This window comes from Carassius auratus, chromosome 9 (genome assembly GCF_003368295.1).
Source record: "Carassius auratus strain Wakin chromosome 9, ASM336829v1, whole genome shotgun sequence".
NCBI classification, from domain to species: Eukaryota; Metazoa; Chordata; class Actinopteri; order Cypriniformes; family Cyprinidae; genus Carassius; species Carassius auratus.
Genome location: NC_039251.1, coordinates 21,989,903 through 22,009,623, shown reverse-complemented (window position 1 = coordinate 22,009,623; position 19,721 = coordinate 21,989,903). Strand labels below are relative to the sequence as shown.

At 43.9% G+C, this 19,721-nt stretch overlaps 1 protein-coding gene across 1 annotated transcript in view; it reads right to left on the bottom strand.

The window, feature by feature from the left end:
* znf804a (zinc finger protein 804A) overlaps positions 1–1,463 on the bottom strand; it is a 49,407-nt gene extending 47,944 nt beyond the window's left edge. The window contains exon 1 of the mRNA XM_026272034.1: positions 590–1,463. Coding sequence (XP_026127819.1) covers positions 590–700 — 111 coding nt within the window. The 5' untranslated portion in view covers positions 701–1,463. The remainder of the gene's footprint in view (positions 1–589) is intronic.
* Positions 1,464–19,721: the final 18,258 nt, after the last annotated feature.

Here is a 19,721-nt window from a genome sequence, read left to right as displayed (position 1 = left end):
AAGACCAGAACAGTACGGTTAGATTAAATCCCAGGCCATGACTGTGATTAGAGATTAAATTGATCCCTGTCCATCTGTTAGGAATGTAGTTATGGTCACGGACAAGAGCCGAACTCACTTTCTCCATATGCAACTTTCCTCATAAACAGGAAGTACTGAATATGCAGTCATTTTGCAACACTTTTCCAGAAGGATTACTGCTTGGCCAGCTTCACATTAGTGTTCCTCTTACACTGCGATTACTGGGGAATCCTTACTATCTTTACAATTGCAATTGTATCTATCTGAACTGAAAAAAATAGCTGGTCTTATTAAATTCAAAAATATTATTTAACATCACTGAATCAACCTAAATTATTTTTTATTTAAATCTCATTCTAATCAGGTAGACAGTTGCATGTTAACACTTTGTGCAGTGTGTATATACAGATTTGTTTTACTATAGTAATCACAGTATTCATTATTTATACTTATCTGTAGTAAAGTGTTACCACAGTACTGAAAAGTTTCCAGAGGCAACATTACAGATGCAAACACTTTCTAAGCACATAATCAAAACACACATTGGTAAGGGTGACAGGGTAGTTACCAAGTTTTTGTTGCCGTTCTTGCAGAGGGGACCTCGGAAAACTCCCTTGATGTTTCGAAAGTGTCCATTGCTGAGGTGTGTGGAGCTGATGACAATGTAGTAACACGCCATGGGGAACCGAAGCTTCCATGCACAGAGTCCAGCCAGGAGAGAGAAAAACAAGTCCACCCAACAAGCCTTTTCTTTTGTTTCTCTGTTTCAGATGAAAGGCACAAGCTCACTTTCCCTCAGTCAGGAACGGAGTGAGCGTGTTCCTTCATCCTCTTGGATCCTCAAACATCGGTCATTTCTCATTACTCAGTCTGTTACAGTCACTTTGTGGGCTTTTTCTGACGTGCCTCTGCTTCTTATAGCAGCCTCAAGCAATGCGTTATCCTGCTCTCTCCTCTTCTGTGCAAAGGCAAAGAGAGTAATGCGGAGCTGCTCTTTCCTCTTCCTCAGTCTCGGCTCTCTGCGCTGGGCTGAAGTGTGTCTGGGCTGAGTCTCTTGCACGTTGCGCAAGTGATACGCACTAGTGAGAGAGCTCCGCTGGGTCTGGCAATGGAAAGCATGGTGTTATAGCGTGCCGTGCGTTGCCGGTCCAGTGAACGGGGCCAATGGCGAACAAGCCCCTGGTCTGATGGTGAGGACTGGGATGAGAATTGCATCTGTCACATGCTGCTCTTCCAGATCCACTGAGTCAGCCTCTACTCTCTCTAGCCAACCAGGATTCAGCATCTTTTTCCTCTCACACACCCCCTCTCTCTCCCTCATTAGTCCTCTCTCTCTCTTTCGCTCGTGAGTGCGTTCTTTCTCGGGAAGGAGCTGAGGCAGCAGTCAGGAGCAGGTAAAGGCAGGCTGAGGCGCTGAGAGAGACGACTCGGTATGTGTTACATGCCCTATCATCCATCTTTTATCAGGTTAATGTGTTCGAGAGTTGCCATAAAAAATTTTTTTATGTTATACGGACACAGACACATGCAAATCAAAAGTCTCAGCTGGTACAGTTTACAGGCATTGGGTATTTCCTAATGAGAAAGTATAGAAATTCATAAAGCCACTATAATGATAATTTACATGATGATATGACAGAACTGAAGATTCATGACTTCTTTATGAAGAAAATTGCATTATAGATGCTAACTGAAGAAAGATCAAACAGCAATTTTTAACTCATTTTATTTTAATGAAGTCTGAAAAAAAAAAAGCTTCAAAACACAGCCGCGCTTGAGAATTGGGAATCCTGGGTTAGAGTTCTCTGGATGCATTCATTGTATGCCTATTTAAGGACAACACTGACTTCAGCACTAAACAGAAAGAAAGAAAGAACCGTACAAGCTTCTACAGAGCATGTGGCTGCATGAAACATGCCAGAGAGAGAGAGAGAGAGTTCCCTTCCCACCCCCCAATTTTAGAAGAGCAATAATGCCTCGTAACTAAGCAACGCAGTTTCTGAATCAATTCTAAATTGCATACAGTAGGAGAGGCAGATGTAAGGGGCAAGACGAGTGGGTTCACACATGTACAAATGTGTAAAAATGTGTCTCTCAATACGTTAAGAGACATTGTAACTGGTAACTTTGCAATAATTATTAAAAAATACATAATAAAACGATAGGAAATGTAATTTGTCAATTATATTAATGAAAACTACTGCGACAGGAAGACGTCTTGGCATGTTTGAGACTGCAGCATAATTGAGCAGACTGAAAGACAGATATCTTGGAAATCGCTGTGACCAACTGCCAATTAAAATGAACCATCAGGGGATGATTTAAAATGGGAGAACAAATGCTGTTATTCATTTCATAAGTGTTTGAACCTGCTCTTGAAAATGATTCTTTCAATATAGAAAGTCAGGTAACACTTTATTATAGGGTCCAATTCACACTAATAACTAGTTGCTTATTAACATGTCTATTATTAACATATTGGCTGTTTATTAGTGCTTATAAAGTACATATAATGCATAACATCCATAATCCTACCCAATACCCTAAACTTAACAACTACTTCATAAATATTAATAAGCAGCAAATAAGGAGTTAACTGAGGCAAAAGTCATAGTTAATGGTTAGTTAATAATGAGAACTGGACCGTAAAATAAATTGTGACCGAAAGTCAATATATCCTTTTGAAAATCGGTCCTGGTTTACTTTGAAACAGTGGCCATGTAGTATTTTGTATACTTCATAATCATGTAGTAATATGTATTAAATAAAAAATATTTAATTAATTTAAATAATATTTAACTAGATAAAAACACATTCCGGAATATGCCATAAAATTTTGAAAATAAAAAACAGACATTACTAAATCATTACTATATATATATATATATATATATATATATATATATATATATATATATATATATATATATATATATATATATATATATATATATATATATATATATATATATATACACACAATACTGCACAAAAAAACATTTTTTTGATTAGCAAAAGATTAATGATTTTTAGATTGCCTACAAAAATGCTTAAACAAATCATTATTCATTATTTAACTAAATGCATTTATTGACCACTAAATCATTAGGTTTATAATGAGTGTGGTGTGGACTATTTCACTGAGAGAAAACATCAAATGCATTTCCGATAAAACGAAGCATCACTTCCCTTAACCAGGCGATAATTGCAACCACAAGAAGACCATTATTAGTAAACTAATGGAAACAATGTTGCATGGACTGCTTTACCTTGCAGCAACAGCCCGGTCTTGTGGAGAGGAATATCACTGAATAATAACTGCAACCGCAGGGAAGAGGAGGAAGAAAGTTTTCCTCAGAACTGCTATAGTTTGACCTGTCAGCTGTCAGGGAGATTTGTTCCAAGTGAAAAGCTCCACTTCGCTTGTGCTATCGGTGTGGTCATGCAGCATACAGTGGTATTCAGTTAAGGGCATGCACATAAGGCAGATTGGGCCCCTGTTTCCATCTGTCTTTCTGTCAATACTCATTGAGCTGCCCACCAACCTCTGCAGTTCAAGACAATGCGCAACCACTAAAGGCTTTAGAAATAACTTGCGTGTGGGTGGTTCGATTCTTCTCAGAAAACAATGTTAATATATTCTGCAATCAGCATACTTATGATGACTATATCTTGGAAAGCAGGATGTGCCTGTTCATTATCAACAACCTGCAGTAAAAGGTGTTGTCGTTTTTGAACATCAACTATACAGACACAATCCAAAGTAATTTCTCTCAGTTACTCCTCAACAAAGACAGCTACACTGCCAAATCTTGTAACTACAGTGCTGTTTCATGGTCTGATGATAAAGCGCAGTTGTTGGAAAGGACAGGCTTTGTTCTTTATAATAATGGCATTCAGATCTGAACAATGAGCCGAGTGCACAAACACAAAATTAGCTTTGACTGATTGCAACCTGTGCGATCGCCTCAGTGCTGCCTCCCACCCAACATGCATGACATTTCATTAACCAGAAAATTACAAAACCCCATTATTTTTATGTAATATGCAGCCATGCATGCAACAATTTTCATCTTATGTGTTAACACATAAGAGTTGTGAACATGGCAATTAAACAGATCTGCTGTCATCGTCCCCTGCATGATTCAGATGTAGCAGGAAAGTTTTTGCCAGCATGACAGAAAACTTTCAACAGAAGTGGTGTTAGAAGAACAGAATGTCTGCTGAGAGGTTCATATTCTAGATTTTAATAGACTTAAAGGAACGTACTGTATGTAGACGTGGATTAAACCAGAGGTGTCACTTTATTCTATTTTTACTCTACGTATTTATACAAAAATGCTGTTTATAACTCACTAAAAGATTTTATATTACAACCTCTATATAAAATAAAGATAATCTTCCACTGCATTCTACTAGTGAAGAAATTATTTTAAATTCAATAAATCAATTCTACTGAATCAGTTACATGAATCACTAAAATGATTAGTTCTGATTCATTCACTGATTCTTTGTTCCTAAGTGTGTTCCCCGAAGTCTCCCTTAGGATGCTTCTTAACACGCTGCCTCTTACGTCTGACGTTACAAGAGCGCTGTCCTGAGTAAAGGTGCTGAATTAGTTGGTATCGATTGCTCAGGAATCGATTTTCCACTTCACGCGAAGGTGCATTACAGCATTAAGAAAGACAACATGTTCTATGCAAATGAACATTCCTCAAATTATTACAGTAACATTTATTTTAACATAAGCCCTATTCGGACGGGACTAGTTTTACAGGGGGTCGTTAGAGAAATCTGCGTTTCACAGACGTACTTGGTGATTTTAATCCCGTCCTAATCTGCCACGTCTGTGTTTTTCTCACACAACCTCTGTGATAATTCCAGAGCAAATTACCTACTGTTTTTCAGCAAACTCAGTGATCCTCTGAGAAAACGAATCCCGTCCGAATGCGAATGTCTATGATTGCCGGTGATATTTTATTTCACAACGCATTTCCTTGTGTTTTTTGGCCAACATGAATTACCGTAGATGCTCTTACAGCGCGGATGTTTGATATATTTGCTTAGCGGCAAATAAATAATAAAAAAAATAATAATAATAAAATCAAGAGCAAGATCACGTAAACTGTTAATATCGTCTATTGTAATATCAGCATCAGGTAGGATTACTCACGTTCATTTATGCACTCAGTTACATAATGTTTTAATTACATATGTACCTTTATGAAAATTAAACATACGGCAGGTTTAGCCTACTACACACACACACACACACACACAAAGGAAAACAAGTTAAACTAAAGGAACCACACATTAACATGGTTTTGCTATACTAGCCATTTAGTATTTATTTTGTAATAATACTAATGGCAATCATTCTGAATGAATTAAATGCATTCATACAGAGCGCATGATCTCTGTGACGCCCAGATGCACAAAACAGACCCTCCCACCTCTGTAAAAAACACGGAGATGTTAGTCCCGTCCGAATTGGTACATGAAAATCGCAGGCATCAGGTGGTAAGAATCGAAACTCAAACGTAGTTTAGAAAACTAGTCCCGTCCAAATAGGGCTATAGTTTAAGTTATCAGTAGAATATAGACTATAAATTAAATTATCAAATGGTCAGTAATATGTTCACACGGTATGTTGTGACGGATAAACCGGGTATCCCTCGCTAATCATCCACCCTCCTTATCCCGTTGTGCCACTTGTGCCGCTTCTTGACATGGGTTTAACGACTTATAAAAATTATATAATACACTTTTATATTAATGGTAAGGTACAATCTGAATTGATTGGCAAGCAGCTGCAGTTACTTCTGTTTAATGCGGTATTGATTGCCATTGGTTAATGTTTTCAATAAAAAGCAACCCATCTACAATGAACAGAGAGAGAGAGTTAGATACAGAATATGCTGGGGAAGCAACGTAAAAAAGGGCACCAAGCCTCTCTTCAGAGGAACTTGAAGTGTTGCTGGACCTTGCCACCAGGTCAGAGATCACACACCTAATGATGGTCCACTATAACCTGCACGTTTATGGTCGCGTCTCCCTTTCGTGATATGTACGTCTGATCAGTCACTGATGGATTGGCGATAGGGATGAGTGTGCCATCCACCAGGATGTAATCCCCGGCATGGCACAGAAGGGCGTTGGTGACAGTGTGGACGCACCTCCACACCAAGGTCTTGATTAGGCCGTAGCTCTCTCCCACGACCTCGATGAAGCTCTCTGTAGCAAAAAAAAAAAAAAAAAAAAAAATTTAAATTAGTGCTGCAAGCAGCTGGACTTCAGGGCTTTAAGCTAAATTCCACCGCATTAGCCTGGCTCTGAGAAGGTCCAGCTGTCTTGGGAGGTAATTTTTTTTTCATATATTGCCACATCAGGCAAATGTCAAAAGGGCTTAAGTTTTGCCAAATAAAAAAATTGACATGGACTAAACGGCCGGCGCCGTCTTTGATTCAATACAAGGACACGTTGGATCCCTGCCATAGTTGGTAACTTACTGGACACCACCATGCTTACCCATTTATAGATCTTAGCCATTTAGAGCCAAATTGTTTGCCAGATTTTCATTATCAAAAGTGATTGCCAATTCGCTTTAATTACATTACAAAATAGCATAGGCTAATTACAGTACCACCATATTAGTTCTGATACCACATAAAGTTAACTTCATAAATAGGCCTTTATCCATTGCGAACATAATTTATTATCTTAAAGATAAGAGTCTTAAAATGTCCATAACATAAAATCATTGTTGAGCTACAATATTGTCAACATACCATAGTTTGACCTCAAAATTTCAAAAAAATACTGCTGCACAGTGGCGTTTTGAGCTCTAACAATGCTGAGAGAGAGCTTACGAATGGTCCAGACCAACCTTACGAAAGTGTGACTTACAAAATATATACTTAGCGTATGAACGTGTCGGGAATCGTGCCATAAGGTTAAGAGGGAGGTTAAGGAATAGGTTAATAACTACTTAGCGATAAGAACGTTTTGGGGAACCGGGCCCTGGTTGTTTTTGGAAATTGGTGCATAAAATAAAGCTGCTCTTTTGTTTCATTAAGTGTTACTGAAGTTTAACAATTTTAAGAGTATAGACCTATAATTCATTGTAGGCTATAATAGACCTGTCTTAAAAGACATTTATAAAACATTTTCAGTGAGGAGTAGCCTAAGCTAATAGCCTTATTTTTTTTATTTTCCTCACAGGCTGAAAGTCACTGCATGTCAGTTATGTGGTGATGCGCTGTTAAATTGTTTTAAAGCAAATTAGCCCACCAGGGTGGTGCCGAAGACCACCACAGTGGGATCAGAAGACAACACTGGACACTGGAGATGAGAGATCCAAGAGCAATGTTTTTTGGGTAATCCAAAAATCTAAATCCAAAACAAGCAGGGGGTCAAAACCATGAAATCAGTCAGGAACAAAACAAACATGAAACAAGAAACTGGGAACGCGAGGAAACTGGGTGATGGAAAAGAAGGACTCCATGACACAGACAGAAAACAGACTGGTTTATATAGACAGGATAATGATGATAAAAGTGAAGACAGCTGCAATTAACAGGTGTGCAATTACCGTTATGAAGGGACAAGGCTTTGTGGGAAATGTAGTGCCTGCGGTGAGGAACCTATGGGGAAGTGAGACCACTAGTGGACACCCAGGGAAACACAGACCAGACACCGTGACATTACAGCAGAGACGTGGAGAGACTCTGGTAGGTCTGTGGTGTTTTGACTGGATTCAGGAAGATCAACGGTGACATGACTCTGCTCATGAAGACCAATGGTGACTTGACTTTGCTCATGAAGATCATTGGTGACTTGACTTTGCTCATGAAGACCATTGGTGACTTGACCTTGCTCATGAAGATCAATGGTGACTTGCATTTGCTCATGAAGATCAATGGTGACTTGCCTTTGTTCATGAAGATCAACTGTGACTTGCTTTTGCGCATGAAGATCAACGGTGACTTGCCCTTGCTCATGAAGATAGTCGGTGACTTGACTCTGCCCATGGGCTGGTGGCCATCTTGCATAGTGGCACTGGGCTGGCGGCAATCTTGTGCAGTGGTGCTGGGCTGGCGGTCCTCCTGTCTGTAAACCACTGTCTAGAGTCGGCCATCCCATCTGGAGAGACAGGTGTGGCTGGGGTATCCCACTGAGACCGATGTTGCAGTTACAGGATGAATCCCCAAAAATGTTTCTTGTGAAGCCAATAAGGAAGTAGCTAAAACTGCAATTCATTGACTGGCCGCTTGAGGCAGGCTGCAAAAGGTAGTCAGTCCCATAGTCTCCCCATGTTAAAATGTCCCACTTTACAACAGGAAAAAACAGCAAGTTTAAAGCCTGGTGAAAAAAATGATTTTGGTCTAAATAGCTAATTTTGTCCTTCAGGACAACTGTGGGGGTGTGAATTTTTGTATTACTTATCGTTTAAATTAAATTAAGATTTAAAGTTCTGCATAATTAAGGACATGGCCACTTGAGTGGCAGGTGGATTGACACTGGTGACACTGTCGTCGCGCTAGGTGGGCGTGGCTTCAGCAACTAGTTCCCACCTTTTTGACCATTTTTGATTGTCTGGGAGAGTCACGTGGTGATGCGCTGCCAAGATGGCGACGGTTCGCTCCGCAAACTTTAAGCCTTCAAAAACACACTTCAAGAGTCTACAGGTGATGTCATGGACACTACATCCATGTTTTTATACAGTCTATGGTCATGTGTCTTGGTCAGGAGCTTGCATGTTCAGTGCTCGGGGGCTCTAAAAGCAAGCATCGTGTTTCCAATGAGAAGCTCTGTTCACATTTGTCCCTCTTCTCGACTGATGAATGAAAATTTTTTGGGTCCCGTTGCTGCCGAGGCACAACAAAGACAGGGATTGTGGGATTCGTGGGATGCTGTTTTTGGTTATCAATGCAATGTATAGCACTTGAGTCGAGTAGTGCCTTAAGGCTGGTTCACACGGCAGGATAATTAGGCCGATTTTAGCCCCGATTCACCCCTTCCGACAATCTTAGGATACTCTGATTATCGTAAAATAATCTGATCAAATATTCCTGCTGTGTGTGGTGTGTTAAGACCGCTCTCCTCTGCTCGGAAGAATTTCGGGACCACTCCGATCTCAAATCGGGGATATCCAACATGTTGGATTTATTTGGCCCGATTTCTTCTCGTGTGTGGTGTCCCCCGAGGACAAACAATCACGCAGCCTGTGGACTGTGGCGTGTAGCCAATCAGAAAGCGAGGTGACGAGGCGGTGAGTAAGAACAGGGAAACAAAATCAAAACAGCCGGCGTATATAATATAACAAATACAAATAAAGTCGATGGGCATAACTACATCCACAACTGCAGTCCACCAGAGTACATGGAAACGAATATATGAACGTTTATTCCAACGGTAATTAATCTGTGTAGTACGTAACAACATTTCTATGAGATAAAACAACAACTTCCATATCATGATGTAGCAAGTATAGTCCATGCTCGCGTTGTCTCCACTTCTTTGACCATCACCTTTTCTTGTTTTTCTTATGTTTTTTTTCCGTTAAAAACAAAGCACAAACTATGGCCACTGCATCCTCTTTGTCCGCCATGATTGTTTACTCTGAAGTCACGTTTGATATTGAGGGATTTAGTGAGATTTCCCGTCTGACCTGGGAATTCTCGGGAGTCAAATCGGTTCGTGGGTGATGTGTTGATATTGCCGTGTGGCTGCACACCACACACAGAACGACCAAAACTGTTAGACCCGTGATTTTTTATCGCCGTGTGTGGGGTCTCTCAGGTTTGGAAAATCGGCGGACAATTTTAAAATCGTCCCGTGTGAACCAGGCCTTAGGGAATGTGTGCCTCCTTGTTTGGATTCTGGAATATGGCGGTACGAAGGCAGCTATGTTCTCTCCTAGCTTGGGTTCCCCTTGGCACAAATTCTCTCATGCAAGCACTGAAGTCTCTGTCATGTCTTTAGCCTTATCTGAGAGAACTGCTATTTGAGGATAGTTGTGTCCAGCCCTGGATGTTTTGGCCACAGCTTACATCAGGCTTTGATCTCGGGCTGATGATGTTTGTGTTCACTCTTAGCGATTTACTTACGGATTGTCCGGATCTCCCTCTTGTGAGCTCCTTGTCAATCACACTGTGCTTTGCTGGCCTACTGTGGGACTGACATGGACTGGAGGCCTCCTTAGTATAGCCATCTGACTGTGGTTATACATCAGCCATTGTTATGGCAGGACAGGCTTTCTTGAATACAGCTATTTGAGGCTAGCTGTGTCTTACTGGAAGTTGTGGTGAGCTCTCTCTTGGAGTGATCCCTTTTCCTAGAGCCTAGCTATCTGAGGAGTGCTAGCTCAGTGATTGCTCCCATGCTTAGGGTTTTAAGTAAATAGCCCATTCTCTATGGTCTCGGTAGTCTCAGTTGGTCCTCCTTATGGTAGCCCCTTCCAAGGTACTTAGCTAACTGATGGTATCTATGTGCTAGCTCTGTGATTGCTCCCCTGCTTAAGGTTAAGTAGTGGTCTCTTTAAGCCCTTGCCTAGACAGTGCTGTCTCCCCTGCTAGGGTTGTAAGTAGATAGCCCACTCTTTGTGGTCTGGTCAGCTTTGCTGGAAGGGTTTGCCTGCTATTTAGACTAGCTGTGTATGGTTATTCTGGTCTTCATAAGATGTTTAAGACATAGCTGCCAGTCCGGAATTTCCAGGGGTCCTCACGCCGTGAAGAACACCAAGTGACGAAGAGGTTCCACTTCAAAGCATAAGCATGTCTGGTGGACATGGCTCTAGCTGAAGTGATGGTAGCTACCACCTGTGGTGGCAAGGTACCTAAACCTTCCGTGACCTGTCCAGAACCCACACATGTAGGTTGCACAGATCGGGACGTGGGTGCCAGAGGGTGCCCCGTCTCTGAGAAAGAAGGTCCCTCCTCAGAGGATTTGGCCAGGGAGGGGCTGTCGCGAGGAGTACAAATTAGGGGAACCAGGTCTGGCTGGGCCAAAAAGGCGCAACCATCTGGACCTGCTCCTCATCCTCCCTGATCTTGCACAACGTCTGTGCAAGAAGGCTCACTGGGGGAAACTCATACTTGCGCAGGCCCAGCGATCAGCTGTGTGCCTGGGCGTCCGTGCCGAGGGTAGTAAAACAACTGGCAGTGGGAATTTTCTGGAGAGGCAAACAGGTCTACCTGAGTGTCTCCGAAGTGTTCCCAAATCAGCTGAACTGACTGGGGGTGGAGTCTCCATTCCCCGGGGTGAGACTGCTGTCGTGAGAGCTCGTCGGCTGCACGATTGAGCCTGCCCGGAATGTGAATGGCACGAAACGACCTCAGATGCTTGTGACTCCACAGGAGGAGATGGCGAGCGAGTTGCGACATGCGGCGGGAGCGTAGACCATCCCGACGGTTGATGTACACTACAGTTGCAATGTTGTCCGTACGGACCAGAACGTGCTTGTCCTTCAGCAGGGCCCTGAAGCGGTGCAGAGCAAGACTTACTGCTAGCAACTCGAGGCAATTGACATGCCACTGAAGTCGGGGTCCTGACCAGGAGCCTGACGCAGCATGCCCGTTGCACATGGCACCCCAGCCCGTGGCAGAGGCATCTGTTGATACAACAACATGTCTGGACAGCGGTTCTAGGGGCACGCCGGCCCATAGAAACGAGGGGTCCAACCAAGGGGTGAAGTATCGGCGGCAGGCCGGAGTGATGGTCACTTGGAGTGTGCCCTGTTGCCATGCCCATCTCAGGACTCGGTCGTGAAGCCAGTGCTAAAGTGGTCTCATATGGAGTAGCCCGAGCGGTATGACTGCCGCCGTGGACGCCATATGCCCCAGGAGCCTCTGAAACAGTTTCAGTGGAACCGCTCTCTTGCCCTCGAATTGTCTCAGGCAATTCAGCAGTGACTGCGCGCGCTCGTTCGTAAGCTGCGCGAACATGGCGACCGAGTCTATTTCCATTCTGAGAAAAGAGATCCTCTGCACAGGGGAGAGTTTGCTCTTTTCCCAGTTGACCTGAAGACCCAGTCGGGCGAGGTGTCTGAGCACCAGATCCCTGTGCTCGCACAACCGCTCTCGAGAGTGAGCTAGGATCAGCCAGTCGTCGAGGTAGTTGAGGATACGGACACCTTGTTCCCTGAGAGGAGCCAGGGCTCCCTCCACGACCTTCGTAAAGACGCAGGAAGACAGGGCCAACCTGAATGGGAGAACCTTGTACTGATATGCCTGCCCCTCGAAAGCAAACCGAAGAAACGGTCTGTGTCGAGGAAGAATGGAGACATGAAAGTACGCGTCCTTCAGGTCGATCACTGCAAACCAATCCATCGGACGAATGCATTCGAAAATGCGCTTGGGCGTTAGCATCTTGAACGGGAGTCTGTGCAGAGCTCGGTTCAAGGCACGCAGGTCCAGGATTGGCCGTAACCCACCTGTCTTCTTGGGTACTATGAAGTAAGGGCTGTAAAAGCCAGACTTCATGTCGGCTGGAGGGACCGGCTCTATCGCACCCTTTGCCAGCAGGGTTGCGACCTCCGCGCGCATGACAGGGGCATCTTTGCCCACCATCGTCGCGTGGACACCTCGAAACCTGGGGGGACGCCGGGTGAACTGAATCGCGTAGCCGAGCCTGAGTGTCCGGATGAACCAGCGGGAAGGCCTGGGGAGCTCTGGCCAGGCTCCCAGGAACCAAACCAGCGGGGTCAAGGGGACTACAGGCATACCCACAGTGGGGCAGCGTGGTGGAGCAGACAGCCACGGCATGGGAAGGTTTGGGTACCACCGGCCGCAGGGCCAGTGGCAGAAGAAAAAGAAAATGAGAACAAAGGATTCTCCCCAGCCCTCCTCCGGGGGAAGGAGTGACGTCTCCAACTCCGGATCGCCCATCTCAGGAACGCCGCTTGGCCTGGCGTTTGGCAGGTTTAGGGGCAGAGACGGGTTGCGCCGCCCTTCTGCGGCCATCTCCTCGCTGCGGCCGGGGTGAAGGCTGCTGCTGTGGCCGAGCGGGAGTGGAGGAGCCCGCAGGGGGGCGCCCTCGGCGACGAGCAGGCTGAGGTTGCGCCGGCGAAGGGGTGGAAGCAGCAGTGGGCTGCCGGGGCAGGATGTGTCTAATGGCCTCAGACTGCTTCTGGGCGGCAGAGAACTGCTGGGCAAAGCTCTCTACCACGTCGCCAAAGAGGCCATCCTGGGAGACCGGGGTGTTGAGGAGCTGAGCCCGATCAGACTCCCTCATGTCTGCCAGGTTCAGCCATAGGTGGCGCTCCTGGACCACCAAAGTGGACATCACCTGACCAAGGAGCGCGCAGTGACCTTCGTCCCCCGGAGAGCGAGGACGGTAGCAGTGCGCGCCTCCTGCAAAACCCCTTGGTCAGCACCACCCTCGTGAAGCTGCTGGAGCAGCTTGGCCTGATAGACCTGAAGTGAGGCCATGGCATGCAGGGCAGAAGCGGCCTGGTCCGCAGCTCTGTAAGCCTTGGCCACAAGTGTGGATGAGAACTTACAGGCCTTGGAGGGCAGCTTGGGACCACCACCAAGCGGAGGCGCTCTGTGGACACAGTAGCATCGCAACAGAACACTCCATGGGGGGAATCCCAGCATACCCACTGGCCGCCCCGCCATCGAGGGCAGTGAAGGCGGAGGAAGAACCAGAACGGTTTCGGACAGTTAAAGGTGACTTCCATGAACTGGTTACTTCCTGGTGCACTTCCGGGAAGAAAGGAACCAGAGGGGGGTGCTGGCGATCCGCATGAGCAGCCCCCAGGAACCAATCATCCAGCCTCGAGCGCTCGGGACAGGGTGGAGGATTCCACTCAAGCCCGATGCTCTCCGCTGCCCGGGAAAGCACGGCTGTCAGCTCGGGATCGGACTCGGACTACGCTGGCACTCCCGAGGGAGGTAACGCAGCCGAACCCACATCTCCCGAGGACTCGAGCCCGCCTTGTGATGCGGCGATCGACATACAGTCCTCTTCGCGAGCCCCGAATGAGATATCAGGAGCCTGAGAGGGAACTCGACCGGCTGCGTATGTGAGGGGAGTGTGGCCCGAGGAGGTTCGCTCATCGGGGAAGCCCACACGATAACCCTCAGATCACCCTGGACACCAGCCGAAGAAGCCCTCTTACGAGAAGAAGCTAGAACGGGGTGTGGCAGAGGGGACTCTATACCTTTTAAGGTAATCGAGTCTCGATCTCAATGCCGAGATGGTCATGTCCCCGCAATGAGAACATGAGCCATCCATGAATGCAGTCTCAGCGTGCTGGAAGCCCAGACACATGACACAACGATCGTGACCGTCACAAGGAGCGATATATCGACCGCACCCAGAAACACACGGGCGAAATGACATCTTTAAAAAGATGCAAATCGGCCCGTATCTCTTTTGTGAGATAAATTGTCTCTTTTAGAGGTGTTGAAGCGCTCAGGGGAATGCGGGAGCTGTCGCAGGAAACCCAGACGCTGAATTGCTGAATCGCGCCGTCACACCAACACCAGCTCTTGCTTGTAAACACTCCGGTGATTGCAGCAAGCGATGTGCTCGGCTCCGAAGCGAAAGCTTGAATGCGAGTTGCTCACGTTGCTCCTTATATACCCGCTCTGCGGGGCGGAGCTCGCAATGCAAATTCGGCAGACCAAGGTACTTTGTGTACCATTGGCTCGTTTTGTACCACTCGAAGATGATTGGGCTCTCGGGCGAGATCCCATTCGTAACGTTGAACGTGACCGACTGAAAGGGAACCATGATTCCCCAAGAGGGAACCAGACTCTGCGCCTACTTGCCATGCCTTCGGCCTGCCTGTTAGTGGATGACGCATTCAAAAGTTGCCCTTTTATACTTCCAGGTACCTGCCTATGACATCATGGATCAGCGTCTTGTGTATGGATAAGGCTATCTGATTGGCTGATGACTGCGTTGGTGCTTGAAAAGTTTTCAACTTCTGCTACAAGCAATGCCAGTGACGCTATACAACGGACCCTCAATTCAGTTTTGAACTGCTTGATGTCACTTTAAAGTAAATGAGAGGTGTTGATGCCGACACCAATGTGAATGTACCGTTATGGTTACCAATGCATCGGTTGCAATAGGATAACAAACTAAATGTGTTAAAAATTAGGGGCCAAGCACCGAAGGTGCGTAAGCACCTATTGTATCCGTTAGGATTCTTATTATTATTCTGGTTCTTCTTCCGCCGCAAGTCTATGGCAGCCCATAGAACCACTTGCAGGAAAGTTGTGCCATTTGGCACACTCATAGACGACAATATCAACATTAACCACAGCATGTTTAGAGACTCTGGGCCCTATCTTGCACCCAGCGCAATTGACTTTGTACACCGACGCATGTGTCATTCCTATTTTGCACCCGCGCAAAGCGCGCTTTTCCCTCCACAGAAGCACGTCGCTAAACTAGTGAATGAACTTGCGCTCCCTGGGCGGTTCAGCGCAAAAAAAAGGAGGCGTGTTCCGGCGCAAACAATCCCTGGTGCTATTTTGCTGTTTCATTAAACAATTGCGCCACTGACCAGAAAAAACCTAGTCTAAAGTCAGTGGCGCGTTGCGCGTTGTTCATTATGCTATTTTAAGGGCGCATGCTTGACCATAATGTATAGCGTGCACAACGCGCATACACTTTGCTCATGTAATCTACACAGATGCAACAGTTATTTTTGCATATCATAAATTGTTACACTAAAAAAAATATTAACACATGAGATGACGGAAATCATTGTGGTGTATTTTGGGTGGGTTTCTCCCATCCCCATATAACACAACTTCTCTGTCTTTCACTGCTCTTACAAGAACATCAGTCTCCTCGGCTGTGAACCGCTCCTGGCGTGCGCCTGGTAAATACGCCATAATAATAGCAATCCATAATGGAACTTGCGCACCTGCTTTTAAAGGGAATGTTGGATGACGCTCTGATTGGTTTATTTCACGTTACGCCCAAACCACACCTATGAATAATGAAGCTACTTCAGACCAACCCACTTTAGATTTGCGCCGGGCGCAAGAGCCATTTATCCCGCCGGGAAAATAGCAACAGCGCCGAGACCCGCCCACAAAGTTACTTGCGCTTCGCGCTTTGACACTTGCGTTTCAGATCGTTAAAATAGGGCCCTCTGACTCCAACTCTCTAGCGTCACCACTTGTCCAAAGATTAAATGTATCTATAATAATAACTTTTGAACCGTAAGCCACAAAAGTACAATTATTTTTCCTCTGAATCCTTGGCTCATGCCAAGTCAAATGAACACCAAAATAAAAAAATCGCAAGGTTTGTTTTTTTTGTTTTTTTTTGCTATATTTTATTGTTCGTAAAACCTACTTTTTCGAACTCGTCCTAGACGGTTAGTCCGATTTTCACGAAAATTGGCTCAGATCATCTTCAGACCATGCTGGCAAAAAGTTATGGAATTCAAGTTGATTCGTCCAACCGTTCTTGAATGAAACATGAACAAATTTGACGTAAAAAGCACGCAAAAATGCATGTGAGGCTATATCTCGGCAACAGTTTGGCATATTGAGACCAAACTTGGTGTGTGTTATAATAATCATAACCTGAGACGACCTGCATTGTTTCGACGCAGTGCCACCTAGTGGTCAGGAGATATGAAAAATGCATATTTTGGCTTATAACTTCTGAATGGTTTGGTCAAAAATCACACAACTGGTCTCTTTAGATTCAATGAGACATGTTGAGTCGAATGATATCAAATTTTCCTGTGTCAGCCATTTTAGGCATCAGCTATTTTGAATTATGTTTTTAAATGCTATATTCTTTGAACGCAGCATCATATCATTACGAAAATAATTAAGAGTTATAATGAAATGTCACAAAAATGCTAATAACTTTTGAATAAATTAGACTATTGAAATTAAAATAGTCTCACTATATTATGTGGGTCATGTCAAGAGCATCGATACCAATTATGCGAAAATTGGCCTTACTTCCTGTCCGCCATTTTGATTAATGTTGAAAACCTACTTTTTGAAACTCCTCCTAGACCGTTAGTCCGATTTTCACCAAATTTGACGTGGATCAGACCATGCTGGCAAAAATGATGTTTTTGAAAATTTATGTTTTGCCACAGGATTTACCCCACAGTTTCCAGGATTTCCACAGTTGTAACCAGGATTTACACAAGCTCCAGTCTGGATCCAGAACACCTGAAAAGAGATGATGCTGACCCTCAGAGGACCCCAGATGATGCTAACCTTGAATCAACAAACAGAACTAACAATTATTGCTAAATTTGTGACTGCATCATATAATAACTATTAATTACTTATATTGATAGTTCATCGTCACCTCACACTGACCATGCCACATAAATTTGGTAACAGCGCCACCTATTGGTCAGGAGTAATAAACCATTCATTAACCATGAATAATTACACTTTTAAAAATGCTAATAACTTTTTAATGCATTAGCTTATCGCAATGAAACTGGTTTCAAAATATTCCCTGGCTTATGCTGATAACATAGATATGAAATATACCAGATTAAGCTGAACTTCCGGTCCGCCATTTTGATTTATGTTGAAAACCTACTTTTTCGAACTCCTCATCAACTGTTATTCAAATTTTCACCAAATTAGAATCAAATGATCTTCAGACTGTGTTGACAACATGTTAAGGATTTTGTGTCGATAGACAAAACCGTTTTTGCATTTCACAGCGACGAATTTGAGGCACAATGCCAAAATGACACTTGAGGCTGTATCTCTGAAATGCTTTGGCATATTGACGCCAAACTTTGTGTGTGTGTCATTGACAATTCACAGAGTACACCAAATTGATTTGATAACAGCGCCACCTATTGATCAAACTTGATAAGCCAAATAATCATGCTAGTAGAGATTATATTTTTGTTTTTTTAGCCATTTCAATTACAATCATCCTAAAATTGGTTTAATTGCTCATTGTTGCACTTCGTGTGATGCTCCATGCCATGCTTATTTCCTCAACTGTCCGCTGGAGTGCTTGGCCCCGTAATTGCTGCTTGGAGCTATATTTTTTTATAAAATCATTATATCAGATATCGGTAAAAATCAAATATCATGTATCCCAAATATACATGGACGAATCACGCACAATAAGATAATTTGAGAAAATAGATATGGTGAATTTCATGGTGACATTTAATATCCTTTATTAAAATATGTGTGCATAAATTTCAAAAGAAACTCAACTTTTTTATTCACAAGTATTTTTCTTTAAAACACTAATTCATTCATGAAAGAAACACCACTACTGCGTGCAGGTTTCATGCACATCCCTAGTAACATGCATATACTGCTGTAATATTTATAGTGTGCCGTGTACAGAGCGTGATGTAGTGTGTATGCAACTATGCTAACATCTAAATATATACACTCAGAGCTAAAAATGTATAACCGTAGGGTATTTTCGCCCTTCAAACTAAATAGCAGCTTCACCATGTTGTTTCGCTACAGTCACTCATGTTGGCAAAGCGAGAGAAGTGAATTTAAAAGGATAACATAGAGAGAGCTTTGTTAAACAAGGGAACTTTTTGGCAACAACCACACAGCTCCGGCAGATTTAAAGCTCTGAGCTCAAGAGTACATATGGAGCAATGAGCCGACCGCTGCTTGGGGTAAACTACTCAAACTTCACCCAGCTGACAGGAGAAGAGAAAATGTCAGAGGCTCTGACCAGCTGGAAGATTCTGCCCCACTTAATCTCAGACATATTTGCTGAAAGTCTCTCAAGGTGCTGGGGAATAAAGATCTTTGTGTAAGAGCAACTATAAAAATTAAATAAAAAACCCTATAGGTGTTCTATTAGTTGAATAGCATTATCCGATAATAGCTTTAAAGAGAAACTATAACTCATTTTCCAGAACATTTGGATTGCAGAATCTATTTTATGCTGTGTGACAGATAAGTGGAGCCTTCCTTTAGTAGTGCCATATGGACATCAGGCTGTGGCGTTCTGAACCGTAGCCTGCTCCCAAATTAATTAAGTCGTTAATTTGTAGCACAAGGGAACATTTGAAACTTGTTTAACTCATGTCACAGTCTGTCGTATTCAAGTTTATTTGAACATGTCTGTCATGATGTCAGCCTAATATTATCATGCAAGCCTGAATAATGGGTTGTGACAGCCTATGAAACGCCGTTTAAATAGAGCTGCTTGCAGAAGGTCAGCTGAACCTTTGATGAAACCCTGAGAAGCAGAGTTCAAAGGGAAAGGCTTTGATGCCGCATACGCCTGTAGCTGTATTAAGATTTGTGAAAATAACTACGACGGTAGCTAAAGCGAAAATCACAGAGACAAACTAATTAGTTAAATGGATGGGTCCACATCTGAGGTGAAGTCATATCGGAAAATTGTCATTTCTAACCCAGTTTTACAGTCAGTGCATAAATGGACTTCTGTGTTGCAGTTGCAGCTAAAATTCAATAACCGCACAGTAATCACTTTACCCTTTAGAAAATTATTGATCTGGACACAGTCATCTCTGCCTGACTTGATAACAGAGTGTAATATTCCTGTAGGTGCTAATCTAGCATCACTGAAGCTGCTCTCGCCTTACTTCTGAGCAGAAAAGTTGACGGGCCTCAGAGACGAGCAGTTTATTAGCACAGCTTCCACGGCAACTACAAAGGTGGATACTAAAAATACTCAGCAGTGGCTTTACAAAGCGCACACCCCTACTGCGTGCAAGAAATCTGTAA